The 17,498-nt window shown below is 39.7% G+C and overlaps 3 protein-coding genes across 3 annotated transcripts in view; 1 reads left to right on the top strand and 2 right to left on the bottom strand.

Annotated features, from left to right (window-relative positions):
* LOC149155842 (protein DETOXIFICATION 33-like) overlaps positions 1 to 17,498 on the bottom strand; it is a 159,114-nt gene that overhangs the window by 55,055 nt on the left and 86,561 nt on the right. The window lies entirely within an intron of this gene.
* LOC149155844 (uncharacterized) lies at positions 1,181 to 2,121 on the bottom strand. The gene is made up of 2 exons (XM_089445542.1): positions 1,971 to 2,121; positions 1,181 to 1,839 (listed from the first exon to the last, which is right to left on the bottom strand). The coding sequence occupies exons 1-2, from the start codon at positions 2,096 to 2,098 to the stop codon at positions 1,359 to 1,361; spliced, it is 609 nt and encodes a 202-aa protein (XP_089301668.1). The 5' UTR covers positions 2,099 to 2,121; the 3' UTR covers positions 1,181 to 1,358.
* Positions 13,125 to 14,132, top strand: LOC149155843 (uncharacterized). The gene is made up of 2 exons (XM_089445270.1): positions 13,125 to 13,342; positions 13,474 to 14,132. The coding sequence occupies exons 1-2, from the start codon at positions 13,215 to 13,217 to the stop codon at positions 13,952 to 13,954; spliced, it is 609 nt and encodes a 202-aa protein (XP_089301396.1). The 5' UTR covers positions 13,125 to 13,214; the 3' UTR covers positions 13,955 to 14,132.

Genomic DNA, 17,498 nt, shown 5'->3' with positions numbered 1-17,498 from the left:
ACATGACATTATAATATTAAACACAAGCATACATACCTTATTTTACCTTTAGGTCATCGAGGCTTCTTCCAGCAGCTTCCTTGATTGAAAATATCTTTAATCCCTTGGTTTGCTTCATGTCATCACACCATCATCTCATGGATTCCATAAGTTGGAGTTTTTGTTGAAACACTTGCTTCGTTTCTAGATTAGTGAACCCTCCGATGAAGATTCTATCAGAGAATTTTTTAGGATCTTGTATATCCCCAATTAGCAGATGTTTCCTTTTTGACTTTGATGTATGATGAGCCTTGTCCTATACGACTCTTTCCTTTCCTTTAATGTCCACTGAGGCTCTTAAGAGCTATATTCTACATGTTTGTCTGCCATGGATTTTATCCTTCATGATTCCCATGGTGATGTCACGAGCTCTTGTTTCTAATGATGCCATGATGTATCTTATTATCTTGGTCATATCTATAACACAAGATTTAGGAGCTTATGATAGGACCCTTTTGTGAGGGATAACATCTTACTCATAAGATAGATTTGCTACTCCCTCTTTCCTTGGCCCCTTTCTTTAGCTTCCTCCATCTTTCCAGTGATATAAGCTTCTTTTTATAATCTTTCCATAGCATTGAATCTTAGCTATACTTATTCTATCTTGCTTGAGGACCAACCTGCCTTTCCTTTTTGCACATGTTTTAGTCCTTTAACCTTCAATACTCTTGCCATCAACTTGTCTTTCTCTATTTAGCATAGAGACCATAAGTTGTTGAATGAGGTAACTTTCTTATCTCATGGATATTTGTTACCTTGATTCTCTGTTAGTGCATTATAGATCAGTGATGCTTATCTTCCTTCCTAGATCTTGTAGATGAGACCTTATGAAGATATCATACATCCTTTGATACCCTTTATTTTCATGTAGAACAGATTTCATGTGATCTTCTTCATTGCACCTTCAGAGAATGAGTTTATCATTTACATCACTTTGATGCAGTGTTGCACATATCGCGATCGGGATTTAATCGGCGCCGGGAAAAAAGCGGAAAAAATCGTTAAAATCAGGAAAAAATCGGAAAAAAAGCGGGAAAAAATCGTTTGGCACAAAAATATTCATTTTTTTTCAATTTTTTTAATATCTAAACCATCTACAACATAAAATAAATACATTGACACATAAATATGATAAAAAAACTAATATATAAGATGTTTAATATCATTTCTAGCGCTAAAATCACACATAACATTGAATCATGTCCTGAATAGTAAGTCCTGAGTCCCAAGTCCAACTCAGCCTCAAAATATCAACAAAAAATATGATAATGTATCTCATCATGTCATAATGTCATATACAATAAAATGAAAGTCTAATCCTATTGATTTCCTCTGCCCCTCTTGCGAGAAAATGGCACAACTTTCTCTTTCCCTCTAGATGTAGAAGCTGGTGCCTGTGGTGGTGGAAATGGCAGTGGAGTCTGACGTGCTCTAGAAGCTGAAGAACTAGTAGTAGCAGCTACAGGAGGCCGAGGTGGACGGAGACCACGTCCTCTGGTAGTGGTAGCCCGGGTAGCCCGGGTAGGCGGTGTCACCTCCTCCTCCTGCTCCTCCAACTCCTCCTCCTCCTGCTCCTGCTCCTGCTCCTGCTCCTCCTCCTCCTCCTCCCCCTCATCCTGCACTAACCAATCCTCAGTGGGATCCATGAGAGGCCTCTCGGTCTCAACCCTCCATTCAGCAGTGGTGTCAATCCCATCCAATGAGATGGCTTCCGTATCAGGTGTCTTCTCTAGTTGTTTCACCCACAATCGAAGATTGTAGTAGACATAGACCATGTCATTAAGTCTATGGGACTCCAACCTGTACAAAGTTCATGAAATAATAAATTAATAATTAATAATTAATATTATAAAAAAAATATTGTTTAAAACTTTAATGAATTCAAAAATTTATTTGGAAATTTGCAATATTTTAAATGTTTAAGTGTTAACCTATTGCGCTTCTTGTTGTGTATTTTTTCAAATACACTCCAATTGCGCTCACATCCCGAGGAGCTGCATGTTTGGCTGAGGATGCGTACGGCAAGATTTTGCAAAAGGGGTACTCTGCCACCATACATCTTCCACCATGCGTCTACAACAAAATTACAAATAAAATTTTAAATAAACATAAGAAAAAAATGGAATTTGAATAAACAATGAAATTTGAAACAAAGTTACAAAGTACAAACTAAAAAATACCTGGCATTTTAACCGTCCTATCAATGACAGCCATCTCAAAGCCAAATGTGCCACCTGACAACTTATATTGCTCAATTTGTCTAGAGATCTCCATACGTTCTTCTGAAGATCTCACCATCTTCTGGACACAAGTTAATAATCCTTCCACGACCTCAACATCAAAATTAAACCCACATGCATAAGAAAATGCAGGGTTCAGGAAAAGCCCCGCAGCATGAATTGGACGATGGAGTGTGTTGTTCCATCGCTCATCAATGACGTTCCATAGAAGGAGTTGTCTCTGGAACCCATCATCTCCCTTGTCATCATAGTAGGACCGAATGGCTTCTTTGGCCCTGTCCATGGCTTCATACAAATAGCCCATTGCGGGCTTCTCACCATCAACCAACCGAAGAACCTTTACCAAAGGTTCTGTAACAGCGCACACCTCCTGCACTCCCGCCCAGAAGTCTTCCTGGTATGAAACTAGTCTGCAGACGGCCTCTGCTTCTGGTTTGCGGCTCATTGACGAAGCACGCCACTCCTCTGAAAGAAACATTCTCTTCAAATCCCACATAGAATTCAAGAGGGATTGAAGAGATATGAAACTCGTCGCAAACCGTGTAATGGCGGGGCGCACCAACTCTTTGTTGTTGGTGCATTTTCTCATCAAGCTAAGCACAGATGTGTGATTGTAAATAAATTTTGTGATGCTTTTTGATGAGTCAACAACCTCTTTGACAAAGGGAATTTTCCCAATGTCCTCTAACATCAAATCAATACAATGGGCAGCACAAGGTGTCCAAAATAAAGCAGGATGCCTGTCCATAAGCATTCTACCAGCAGCAACATAATTTGCAACATTGTCCGTTATGACTTGGACAACATTTTCTGCACCCACCTCCAAAATAAACACATCCAGCAAATCACATAAAGTTCTTGCATCTTTGATTTGATGAGTTGCATCAACAAATTTGATAAACATAGTCCCCTTGGGACAACTAACCAAGAAGTTTATAAGGGTTCTCCCCTTTTGGTCAGTCCAACCATCTGACATAACCGTGCATCCTGTTTGTGCCCATGATGCCCTAAAATCCTCCAATCTTTGGGTGCAGTCACGCTTTTCATCTTGAAGAAGCCGGCCTCTGAAATCATGAAGAGAAGGGAGTTTGTACCCCGGGCCAACACTGGCAATAGCATCAACAGTAGGTTGGAAAAATGGATTATTCCTTATAATGCTGAAAGGAATATCACTCCAGAGGAGAAATTTTGTCATCAACTTGTCAGCTTTTTCTTTTTCAGTTCTTTTTAGCATTGAACCAATAGTTGGTTGTGAACCAGGTGTGGTTCGAGGAACAAAATATGATGATGCAGCTACCGGATTGACTGACGCTGCAGTAGAACCTGTGCCACTTGGCCCACTTCCTTCAGCTGACCTTTTTAGTTGCCTTTTGAGTTCTTCTTTGGCGTCTCTAGTGTGCTCTAATTCTCCCAATGCTCTCATGGCTTTTTGGATAATTTCAGCATTTGTCTTTAGACAGGGCCCCACATCACGTCCAGGGATTTGTGCAAGGTGGAACTTCAACCTGTACACCCCCCCGAATATTTCCTTTCCACACAACTTACAATACAAGTTTTGTCTATCATTCGGAGTTTTAGGGTCACCATATTCCCAGAAAGGATCCAATTTCCTTGGCATGTTTGTTTTTGAATTTTGAATTTGCAAACCTATGGAAAAATAAGGATTAGGAAATAGGAATTTAGGATTACATAAATGATAATACAAATTACAATTTAGCATTTGCAAAATTACAAGCTAATTATTTCCAAAATCCCAATTTCTAAACCCAAGTTACCCAACCAAATGCCAAAAAACAATGAAAATTCAAAAAAAATAAACAATGTTTAAAAAAAATGAGAAAATAAAAATAACAAATTGGTTCTCATAGTCATAACAAATTACCCATCCCAAATCAATGAAAAATTTCAAAAAATTCTTTAAAAACAATGAAAACCAAAGTTTTTATAGAAGCAAAACCAAAAAAAATTAATCTACATACCTCTTTTATGGACAAATTGGTGATCTAGGCTTGGATTCCTCTTAAAAACGCTTCGATTCGCTCCCAAATCCGACGGAAACCCTTCAGCTCCTCTCCCTCACCTCTTCTCCTCCTCCTCCGCGCGCAAACAGCAAAATGACATAAAAAAAATCGATTTTGCATATAAAAAGCCCGCTGCCCCCACGGCCTGCGATTTTTTCCTTAAAAATCGCGATTTTTTCGAAAAAATCGCGATATTTTCAAAAACTCGCGATTTTTTCAATAAAAATCGTTATAAAAAAAAGTGGCGATTTTTATGCATAAAAATCGCGATTTGAATCGGGTAAATGAAAAAATCGCGCTTTTCCGATAAAATCGCGATTTTATCGCGATTTTAACAACACTGCTTTGATGTCTCCAATATTGTTATGTGAGGGGATCTTTCATACGTATCCCTTTCCATATAGATTCAGAGAAGACCTTTTGATATGTTTAATGACTTTAGCTACTTAGAGGACTATGTCTATCCTCCTTCTTCATGCAAGGAATCTTGATGACCCATCCAACCTATAGATGTCCTTGCAATCATGAAGTCATTTAACCAAATTTATAAATTGAAAAGATACTTACTTGTCATGTGAAGATGAAATCTTCACCTTGATTGCTTTGAAGATGGTTGAAGAAGATATATGAGGGCTTATTCTTGAATGATCTTCGTTTGAATGAGAAAGTCTTTCCTCAATAGAAGAGGTTGCTCCTTTTGATGAGGATGATTTGCTACTTTCTCGGATGATCTTCTTCTAGAGCAAAGAGATGATCCTTTTAATATGTCCATGCCTTGTTGCCTTCAATTTGTCTTCTTTTATAGTTTAGATCAAGACTGCTTCTAGGACTTGTAATTCTTTGAGATGATGTAGTCTTCGCTAGTAAACAACTTGATGAGAGTCTTGATGGCCTGTTGATGATGATTGTGGAGACAAAAGATCTTGTTGTTGTAGACTGCTTCTTGATTGCTATTGTAGACTATTTTTTGTAGACTAATCCTTCAATCTTGACAAAGTTCTTCAACTTTTCTTTGATGCCTTTCTTGAGGACTGATCCTTGTATGTCTCTTTTGCTGCCCTTCCTTTGACGTCAACACCTTAGCTCCGATACCATGTTGAATAATCTAGGGCAATTATAGTTAATGAGATTCTTCTAGGCATGATAACTATTTGTGAGGTGTTTTTCATTTTTTCTTCTTATTGAATCTTTACTTGATATTATTAGAGTGTGTCTTCTTTAGTTCATCAAATAGCTACCAAAACAAAGAGACAAGAACACAAGATGTTGGCATCCTGCCAGGGCCAAAACCTCTCCCTATTGGAGAGGAAAACCCACACAAAATTCTTCTTATAGAGATTACAATTGACGAATACCAAGACCGTGACCCTTGACCTACTAGGCCACTCCAAGACCAAGACACCAATCATCTTCTTATTAATAATATCATCATCAACATTGTTGCTTCACCTTGGTCATTATTCTTTCACCTTCACTATGATGATTGTTGTACCATATCTCCATCTGTACTTAGATCATTATTGTACTCTTACTAAGATCATCATCATGTTGACTGTGATTACTGTGAGCATGTCGAGATTGTATTTCATGACAAGTATGCTGAGATTGTGAGTGCAACTGTGGGATCATTGTGATCCTCCTTATGTTGAGACAGTAAGACTGAGATTACACCTAGAGTGTATGTTGAGACAGCGAGGGTTCCCGAGATCTTTTTCATTATATATATGCATAGACTGCTAGGAGATAGGTCCACCAAGACTGTGATAGTGTTCTTCCCTGCACTAAGATCTTCCCTACACCGAGACTGGAATCATGATGACCATCTGAGAAATATAGAGCCACTGTACTCACCGAGATTCTGCACCACTGTGCTTATACTTGACCGAGATTCTGAGCCATTGTACTTGACCGAAATTCTGGACCACTGTATTTGACCAATGTTGCAGTACTATTCGAAAATTCTTGTCTGTAATCATCACCGAGAATGTACCTTCCTGTACCTCCGAAGTTACAGAGGAATCTAAAATTCTGTCTATAATTTTGTGAAGTTCAACAGGGTATTTATAGTGGTTATGTCTCCTAATAAGCCGACATGTCAATGTGAACTAATGTTTCTCTTTTATTGAGCCGACATGTCATTTGTATATACTTTGAGGCCGACATTACTATCTTCTATATCAATTTGCTAGCTGCCTTCTAGGAGAGGATTATGCTTGTCTTGGAGGGCTGATTTAGACACTAGGTTGACTCATATACATTTCATAAATGCTCAAGAAGAGCTATTTAATATTTTCTTTGACTCTTTGACTTCCTCATGCTCTCAATGGGAGCTACTAATACATAAGCCTCTTGCTCATGAAACCCATGCAACAAGGAATAATAATATTTCTTTTCTTTACAAGTACAAAGATCAAAATTATATTTGTGAAGATCAAACCTAGTTACAGTTTCTTCAACATTAACAAGTAAATTCAATAATAATACAAATTAATTTTGCTTTTCTTTTGACAAATATATTACATTTTGACTCAAGTACAATTTATGAAGACCGTAGTTACATTCTTCAACATCCAACAGTATATTTCAATCCAAGATTGATGGTCTCATAAAGGTATCTCAATACATGCTTTGCAGCAATCCAATGTGCATGTGATGGCTCAATCAAATATTGGCTCAGAGTATTAACTGCAAAACATATGTCTGGTCTAGTGTTCACTAAGAACATCAGTGCCCCAATCAGTTGTCGATACTCAAAAGGATTTGCCAAATCAGGACCTGCAGCTTCACCACATCTTCTTGAAGTTCATCTCCATTGGGGTATTCATGGATTTACATTTTTGTCATACCAAATCTTTCTAGCAGCTTGGCAACATATTTTCCTTGAGAAAGGAAAATTTCACCAGGTTTTTGCCATACTTCAAGACCCAAAAAGTAGTGCATCAAATGAAGATCTTTCATTTCAAATTTACAAGCTAACTCTCTCTTACACAAGAGGATAAGAGGTTCACCACCTGTCAAAAATAAATCATCAACATATAATACCAAAATCAAAGGCATACCTTGGACTATCTTGAAGTAAAGATTTGGATTAACATTACTTCTAGTAAAACTAAGCTTCATCAAGAAGCTATCAATGCGGGCATTTTAAGTTTTTGGAGCTTGCTTCAAACCATAGATGGCTTTCTTTAGTCTATAAACATGAGTTTTCTGGCCATGTACTTCAAAGCCTTGTGGTTGCTCCACAAATACTTCTTCCTTGATGAAGTCATGCAGAAAAACAGTCTTCACATCCATTTGGTGAAGGGACCATCCTTGGCTAGCAGCTAGAGCCACAATAGATCGGATGGTTGTATAACAGGCAACAGGTGCAAAGATTTCATCATTGTCTATTCCCTCTTTCTAAGAGAACCATCTGGCCACAAATCTAGCTTTATATTTTTCAATGTTGCCATCAACACCATGTTGAATTTTATACAACCATTTAGAAGACACAACAGATTTACCTTGAGGTCTTGGATCCACTTTCCATACATCATTATGAATGATGGACTCATATTCTTCAGCCATTGCATCTTTCCACACTTGAGCCTTCACAACTTCTTCAAAAGTGCATGGTTCAGCTTCAATAATGTTTCTCGTGGCTAAAACATATCCTTAGAACTGACATGGTTTCTTTCTTTCTCTAAAGGTTCCTTTGGGAGTAGCATGTTTATCAGCATCTTTAAGGGTGTCATGAAGCCCTAAAGGTCTCCTTTTAGCAGGAGGATCACATGGAGGAGGATCCATGGGCTCCTTGGTTTCATCAACAAGATCAATTTCAAGGTCGAGATCTTCTTGTGCATCCAAGGAATCACCCTGTGTTTCAACATTAGCAAGAGGAGGAGTGTCTATGGCTTTTCAAAGAGTTGCATCCTCATCAAATGGTATATCTCTGCTAAACTCTATAGTTATTTTACCAGGCACATATATTCTGTAAGCTTTAGAATTTTCACAATAATCAACATACCTTTCTTACCTGAAGCTTCCAGCTTGGTACTCTTTTCCTTTGACACATGAAAGTAGACAGGGTAGTCAAAGATCCTTAAGTTCCCATTTTGTTTTGGGTTATATTGTATGGTGGTATCTTTCTTGATTCCAACTTCCTTACAAAATTCTTGAGCTCTTATCCACTTCATGTCCACTCAACTCATGGGATGGAATGACATCTTCCTCAATCTCAATACAAGTGACTTGGTTCTCACATTCATCAAATGTACTTGTTGATCCCAGAACAAGAGCAAGAGCAATAGTAGCAAAGTAAATAAACATAATGAAAGTATACCTGGTGATGAGGTAGGTCTTTCTTTTTTTTCTAGATGTGAGAGTGGCTCCTTCATTATCCTTGCACCAACTTCCTCTTGGAGTTTACTCTTCCTGCACTATTCTGCAACTTGATAAAGTTTGTTTTTCTTGATCGCATCATCATCAAGAAGTTAGTGAAAGAATCATTCAAATACTCATGCAAGAAAAATAACTAATGATCTATAAAGATAAATCTAAACAAGAGCAGTGACACAAAGAAACAACATAAGACTTGGAAATACTTATTTCTAGTAGCATCGCATGTGCTCTAAGCCTCAAAATTTGCAGGGAGGCTAGGACACATGTATTCCACAATACCTAGAAATCATTTTGGGAAATTCCACCCAGAGACAGTTTTATTAAAATAATTAATTATTTTTAATGGGTACCTAAGTCTAAACTTAGGAAATTAAAATAATTAAAGGGTATTAATCAAACTGAGGGTGAAACTTCTAGAAGAAGACGAGGATCAAGCCAAAATTATCTAAGCCATGGATTATAATCTAATATGGGTCGTTGGTTCTCAACGAGAGGATTATAAGAGGAGGCCTGATGGGCATTTGGAAAACATATCGGAGAGAGATCAAGAGATCGAATTTCTCAGAGAGAGTAGCGCAACAGTTGCTAGAAAATCGATTGAGGAGATTTCTTGCAATGAGGGGCAGGGATAGTTTCCAAGAGAAGTTTCCTAGACCGAAGAGTACAAGGCAGAGAGGGAAAAAAGACGTCCAGAGAGGCTGAAGCAGAGCTACGTTGTGGCAGCACAGAGCTTCAGAAGGAGATTGAAATTCTGTTGAGGAATAGTGAAGATCTAGTGCCGGAGCCCGGATGTGAGACCGGGAGGCCCGAGCGCTGAAGTTTCCAATCAGCAAAGGATCAGAAGGAGGTGCAGCGCAGTCCCAGCTACAGTAACATAGTGACTGCGTAGGATTGACGCAATACTGCGCAGAGTCAACGCAGAGGCTCATCTCCAGTGCAAATCAATGCCGGATCTCCCAGTGACAGGGTGAGATCATCTCACTACTCTTTTTGTTCAATTTCTCTTTGTATCGGATAGCCAGTTGGGCATCCAACGAATTGTATTCAGAAAACTACTACTTAATAATACAAACACTCGGTCGTTGCACCAGTTTTCCCGCATTGAGTTTTTCCGGGGATATTTGTCCAACACTGTTGTGTATTTCTTCCTTGCTCAGTTTCTTGTTTCCGCATTTAATTTAATTGGTGTAGGTTGTAGTGTATTAGTTTCGGTATTTGCTGCAGGATGCAATAAATAATTTGTTCATAAATTTAACAAATATAAGATAATTAACCAACTGTGCAGTAGGAATTTGGTTTTCCAAATTTTCACATGGTATCAGAGCTGCAGGTGAAGCAAGAGAGAAGAGTTGGAAGAGCCCAGCACTAAAGAGGAGGAGGGAAGCCGAAGTGTTGCGTAGGAAGCAAAACGAACCCCCAAAGCAATTGCGCAGCCCAGGCCAGGAGGGCAAAATTTTTGAGGAAGGTCTCTCTTTGAGAAAGTCGACTAAGAGGTAAGACTTCCAAATCAAAGTTTGCCATTGTCAGAGGGAGTAGTGCAGAAGCTTCAGAGAAGAGGAGGTTTCTAAGGAGACGTAGTTTTTTGCAGCAGTTGCTGGGGCAGAAAAGCGTCAGAAGGATGAAGGAGACACTCTTGAGGGAATTTCTTCCTCAGAGAATTCCTAGCCAGGGAATTCAGTTTCTTTATCGTTGAGAAGCAGCAGAGAAGAGCAGATCTACTAACTCCAGCAAGGAGTGCGTAGGGTAGCCTAGTGTTGTGCAAAGGAGCAGATCTACTAACCCCAGCAAGGAGTGCGTAGGTAGCCTAGTGTTGCACAGAGGAGAGAGGAGGCAGTTCAACATTTCATGGGCAGAGATGGCAGCTAATGGGTTGTGAGATCAGGATCGGTTGGAAGGTGCATCCAACTATGTGATCTGGAAGGCAAGGATCTCATGCCTTCTGGATGAGCACGATCTCAAAACCTATGTCAACAGTGGTAGTTGCAGTGTTGTTAAAATCGCGATAAAATCGCGATTTTATCGGAAAAGCGCGATTTTTTCATTTACCCGATTCAAATCGCGATTTTTATGCATAAAAATCGCCACTTTTTTTTATAACGATTTTTATCGAAAAAATCGCGAGTTTTTGAAAATATCGCGATTTTTTCGAAAAAATCGCGATTTTTAAGGAAAAAATCGCAGGCCGTCGGGGCAGCGGGCTTTTTATATGCAAAATCGATTTTTTTTATGTCATTTTGCTGTTTGCGCGCGGAGGAGGAGGAGAAGAGGTGAGGGAGAGGAGCTGAAGGGTTTCCGTCGGATTTGGGAGCGAATCGAAGCGTTTTTAAGAGGAATCCAAGCCTAGATCACCAATTTGTCCATAAAAGAGGTATGTAGATTAATTTTTTTTGGTTTTGCTTCTATAAAAACTTTGGTTTTCATTGTTTTTAAAGAATTTTTTGAAATTTTTCATTGATTTGGGATGGGTAATTTGTTATGACTATGAGAACCAATTTGTTATTTTTATTTTCTCATTTTTTTTAAACATTGTTTATTTTTTTTGAATTTTCATTGTTTTTTGGCATTTGGTTGGGTAACTTGGGTTTAGAAATTGGGATTTTGGAAATAATTAGCTTGTAATTTTGCAAATGCTAAATTGTAATTTGTATTATCATTTATGTAATCCTAAATTCCTATTTCCTAATCCTTATTTTTCCATAGGTTTGCAAATTCAAAATTCAAAAACAAACATGCCAAGGAAATTGGATCCTTTCTGGGAATATGGTGACCCTAAAACTCCGAATGATAGACAAAACTTGTATTGTAAGTTGTGTGGAAAGGAAATATTCGGGGGGTGTACAGGTTGAAGTTCCACCTTGCACAAATCCCTGGACGTGATGTGGGGCCCTATCTAAAGACAAATGCTGAAATTATCCAAAAAGCCATGAGAGCATTGGGAGAATTAGAGCACACTAGAGACGCCAAAGAAGAACTCAAAAGGCAACTAAAAAGGTCAGCTGAAGGAAGTGGGCCAAGTGGCACAGGTTCTACTGCAGCGTCAGTCAATCCGGTAGCTGCATCATCATATTTTGTTCCTCGAACCACACCTGGTTCACAACCAACTATTGGTTCAATGCTAAAAAGAACTGAAAAAGAAAAAGCTAACAAGTTGATGACAAAATTTCTCCTCTGGAGTGATATTCCTTTCAGCATTATAAGGAATAATCCATTTTTCCAACCTACTGTTGATGCTATTGCCAGTGTTGGCCCGGGGTACAAACTCCCTTCTCTTCATGATTTCAGAGGCCGGCTTCTTCAAGATGAAAAGCGTGACTGCACCCAAAGATTGGAGGATTTTAGGGCATCATGGGCACAAACAGGATGCACTGTTATGTCAGATGGTTGGACTGACCAAAAGGGGAGAACCCTTATAAACTTCTTGGTTAGTTGTCCCAAGGGGACTATGTTTATCAAATCTGTTGATGCAACTCATCAAATCAAAGATGCAAGAACTTTATGTGATTTGCTGGATGTGTTTATTTTGGAGGTGGGTGCAGAAAACGTTGTCCAAGTCATAACGGACAATGCTGCAAATTATGTTGCTGCTGGTAGAATGCTTATGGACAAGCATCCTGCTTTATTTTGGACACCTTGTGCTGCCCATTGTATTGATTTGATGTTAGAGGACATTGGGAAAATTCCCTTTGTCAAAGAGGTTGTTGACTCATCAAAAAGCATCACAAAATTTATTTACAATCACACATCTGTGCTTAGCTTGATGAGAAAATGCACCAACAACAAAGAGTTGGTGCGCCCCGCCATTACACGGTTTGCGACGAGTTTCATATCTCTTCAATCCCTCTTGAATTCTATGTGGCATTTGAAGAGAATGTTTCTTTCAGAGGAGTGGCGTGCTTCGTCAATGAGCTGCAAACCAGAAGCAGAGGCCGTCTGCAGACTAGTTTCATACCAGGAAGACTTCTGGGCGGGAGTGCAGGAGGTGTGCGCTGTTACAGAACCTTTGGTAAAGGTTCTTCGGTTGGTTGATGGTGAGAAGCCCGCAATGGGCTATTTGTATGAACTATGAAGCCATGGACAGGGCCAAAGAAGCCATTCGGTCCTACTATGATGACAAGGGAGATGATGGGTTCCAGAGACAACTCCTTCTATGGAACGTCATTGATGAGCGATGGAACAACACACTCCATCGTCCAATTCATGCTGCGGGGCTTTTCCTGAACCCTGCATTTTCTTATGTATGTGGGTTTAATTTTGATGTTGAGGTCGTGGAAGGATTATTAACCTGTGTCCAGAAGATGGTGAGATCTTCAGAAGAACGTATGGAGATCTCTAGACAAATTGAGCAATATAAGTTGTCAGGTGGCACATTTGGCTTTGAGATGGCTGTCATTGATAGGACGGTTAAAATGCCAGGTATTTTTTAGTTTGTACTTTGTAACTTTGTTTCAAATTTCATTGTTTCTTCAAATTCCATTTTTTTCTTATGTTTATTTAAAATTTTATTTGTAATTTTGTTGTAGACGCATGGTGGAAGATGTATGGTGGCAGAGTACCCCTTTTGCAAAATCTTGCCGTACGCATCCTCAGCCAAACATGCAGCTCCTCGGGATGTGAGCGCAATTGGAGTGTATTTGAAAAAATACACAACAAGAAGCGCAATAGGTTAACACTTAAACATTTAAAATATTGCAAATTTCCAAATAAATTTTTGAATTCATTAAAGTTTTAAACAATATTTTTTTTATAATATTAATTATTAATTATTAATTTATTATTTCATGAACTTTGTACAGGTTGGAGTCCCATAGACTTAATGACATGGTCTATGTCTACTACAATCTTCGATTGTGGGTGAAACAACTAGAGAAGACACCTGATACGGAAGCCATCTCATTGGATGGGATTGACACCACTGCTGAATGGAGGGTTGAGACCGAGAGGCCTCTCATGGATCCCACTGAGGATTGGTTAGTGCAGGATGAGGGGGAGGAGGAGGAGGAGGAGCAGGAGCAGGAGCAGGAGCAGGAGGAGGAGGAGTTGGAGGAGCAGGAGGAGGAGGTGACACCGCCTACCCGGGCTACCCGGGCTACCACTACCAGAGGACGTGGTCTCCGTCCACCTCGGCCTCCTGTAGCTGCTACTACTAGTTCTTCAGCTTCTAGAGCACGTCAGACTCCACTGCCATTTCCACCACCACAGGCACCAGCTTCTACATCTAGAGGGAAAGAGAAAGTTGTGCCATTTTCTCGCAAGAGGGGCAGAGGAAATCAATAGGATTAGACTTTCATTTTATTGTATATGACATTATGACATGATGAGATACATTATCATATTTTTTGTTGATATTTTGAGGCTGAGTTGGACTTGGGACTCAGGACTTACTATTCAGGACATGATTCAATGTTATGTGTGATTTTAGCGCTAGAAATGATATTAAACATCTTATATATTAGTTTTTTTATCATATTTATGTGTCAATGTATTTATTTTATGTTGTAGATGGTTTAGATATTAAAAAAATTGAAAAAAAATGAATATTTTTGTGCCAAACGATTTTTTCCCGCTTTTTTTTCCGATTTTTTCCTGATTTTAACGATTTTTTCCGCTTTTTTCCCGGCGCCGATTAAATCCCGATCGCGATGCGTGCAACACTGGGTAGTTGTACCCGCGGATCCAGATCCGCTCAAGAAGTACAAGGCTGAGATGGCAAAGGAAAGCGATTGATCCTCGACAGGGTGAGAGATCACGTAGTGTGTCACATTGCCGACAAAGACACTACCCAACAGATGTGGTAAGCATTGGCCACGCTATACAAAGGATCTTCCAAGCAAACAAAAGATGTACTTGGAGCAGAAGATGAGATCCACATAGATGCAGAAGGGGGGACACATTGATCCGTTCCTAACAAAGCTTCAAGAAATATTAGACTCATTGGTAGTTGTGGGGTCAACACCTCAGCCTATCAAGATGGTAAGGCTAGCCCTTAATTTTGTTTCAGAAGAATGGCAAGTTTTTGTCCAAAGTATCCTGAGCAAAGAGAGATCGCCGAATTGGGAAGGAATGTGAGCTTCTCTTCAACAGGAAGAGATGAGGAGAGACTTAGTCAAGTGCAAACTTGATAGCGACAGCAGCAGTGGGACGAAGCCCAAGGAGCAGGAAGAGAATGCACTCCTTGCATCTAAGGGGCAACAGGATTAGCAGAAGAAGAAGAAGGACGTCTCGAAGATCAAGTGCTTCTGGTGTGGTGAATTTGTTCACTACGCTACACAGTGTCCTCTCAAGAAGAAGGACAAAGACGAGAAGCATGATCTGAAGGCTGCATCTACAAAGATCGAGGAGGAGTTTGCCATGGTTTCCCAGATACCTTCAAGGGAGAGGTGGGGTGATCTAGTATTGTAGTTTGAAAGAACTACAGATGGGCAGGATCCTTGAGTCCACCTCTCGGATCAACACCTTGCTATGGGAACCCAGATCAGAAGTAGCAAGATGGACTAGTGTCAGTTGGTGCAGAAGAGTATCAGAATGACAGTTGTAGTGGTTAGGAGTGCCAGAAGCTGAGCAGCACAAAGCATAGTTGGCAGCAGTGTAGTTGGCACAGTGCAGAGTTAGCAGCAACGCAGAGGCTTCAGAGGGTTAGCACAGAGACTAGCAGCAGTCAGAACTCTAGCAACAAATGCATCATACTTAACACATGTTCAATAATTTTGGATGCTTTTCCATCGCTGATGCAGTAACAACATTAGTTGGAGAAGGTTGCAATGCAAATGCAGTGTTGGCAGTGGCAGGGCTAGCAGCAACACAGATGCAAAATTTACGAGGGTTGTAGTACAAATGCAATGTTGACAATGGCAGGGTCAACAACAGTTCAAATGCAGCCTTTGCACAATAGTTGGTGGGTAGTGATGTCAAACATCAACAACGCAGAGGGAGATGTTACGGAGCAGAGTGATGCTTCAGCAGGTTGCATTACTAGAGCACATTCCTTGCTAAGAGGGGGTGTTGATTTCTGGTAGCATCAGATGTGCTCTAAGCGTCAAAATTTCCAGGGAGGCTAGGACACATGTATTCCACAATACCCAAAAATCATTTTGGGAAATTTCATTAAAATAATTAATTATTTTTAATGGGTGCCTAAGTCTAAACATAGGAAATTAAAATAATTAAAGGGTATTAAGCAAACTGAGGGTGAAACTTCTAGAAGAAGACGAGCATCAAGCCAAAATGATCTAAGCCATTGATTAGAATCTAATCTGGGCCATTGGTTGTCAACGAGAGGATTATAAGAGGAGGCTTGATGGGCATTTGGAAAACACATCGGAGAGAGATCAAGAGATTGAATTTCTCAGAGAGGGCAGCGCAACAGTTGCTAGAGAATCGATTGAGGAGATTTCTTGCAGTGAGGGGCAGGGATAGTTTCCGGGGGAAGTTTTCCTGGACCGGAGAGTACAAGGCAAAGAAGGCAGAAAGTCATTTAGAGAGGCTGACGTAGGGCCACGGAGAGCTATGTTGTGGCAGTGGAGAGCTTCAGAGGGAGATCAAAATTCTGCTAAGGAATAGTCAGGATCTAGTGACGGGTTTAGGTGTGAGACCGGGAGGCTTGAGAGCTGAAGTTTCTAGCCAACAGAGGATCAGAAGGAGGTGCAGTGCAGTCCCAGCTGCAATGATGTAGTGACTCCGTAGGCTTGACACAGTATTGCGCAGAGGCTCATCTCCGACGCAGATCAGTGCTAGATCTTCCAGTGACAGAGTGAGATCATCTCACTACTCTTTTTGTCCAATTTTTCTCTTTATCGGATAGCCAGTTGGGCATCCAACGAATTGTATTCAGAAAACTACTGTTTAATAATACAAACCCTTAGTTGCTGCACCAGTTTTCTCGCATTGGGTTTTTCATGGGACATTTGTCCAAAAATAATGGTGTTGTGTTGTGTATTTCTTTCTTGCTCAATTTCTCATTTCCGCATTTAATTTAATTGGTGAAGGTTGCATTGTATTAGTTTCAGTATTTTCTATAGGATGCAATAAATAATTTGTTTAGAAATTTAACAAATAGAAGATAATTAATCAGTTGCTGCAGTAGGGATTCGTGTTTCGAATTTTCACAGTTGTTAGCTCCCTCTTGATCCAGCCTCTATAAGTTACCACTATCCATCAGTCATATGTCATTGGCAAAAGAAATGCATCTTCTTGAATACCACTCAACGAACTCCATCATGATCCACTCTAATCTCAGGCATTTCGGAAACCATTTTTCTCACATGAGATAATGATTTACAGTGAAGATGAGTGAACTTTTGGTGTCGTAGTTCTATTGATGATTACTTATCATGAATCAATACATGGATAGGTTTTCCATTGATTTTCTAAAAATCTTCAAATCTTGATCCCTGAGTGTTCAGTTATGGTATGTTCTATGCTTATAACAGTTTACTTCTTTTTCTTATTATATTCCACCGATTAGCAATCACATGTACATAAAGTAAAGTGCAGATAGAACATTAAACGATCGACAGAAAACAAGCCAAGACAAGAGACACAAGATGTGGCGGCTAGCCAGGGACAAACCCCACAATGTGTGGGGAAACCCTTTGATCAAATCTTCTTTTATCTTCAATAATTCAGCAGAGAGAAATAGTACAATAAATATGATTCATATCAGTAGTAGTAAACCCTAGATCAGTAGCATCAGCATTAGCGGCTTCATTATCAAACTAGGGCAGACGATATCTCACAAACCGACCGTCGAATTGACTTGATTCCACCACCAAAAGTTTCGGCTTCCAGAGGAGGTTCAGATGAACCTATAGCACAGTTCAGA

This window comes from Pinus tabuliformis, chromosome 9 (genome assembly GCF_031772625.1).
Source record: "Pinus tabuliformis cultivar Carrire ecotype Pingquan chromosome 9, CPIR1, whole genome shotgun sequence".
NCBI classification, from domain to species: Eukaryota; Viridiplantae; Streptophyta; class Pinopsida; order Pinales; family Pinaceae; genus Pinus; species Pinus tabuliformis.
The sequence above is the reverse complement of the archived record's forward strand: the minus strand, read 5'-3'. Positions and strand labels throughout refer to the sequence as shown.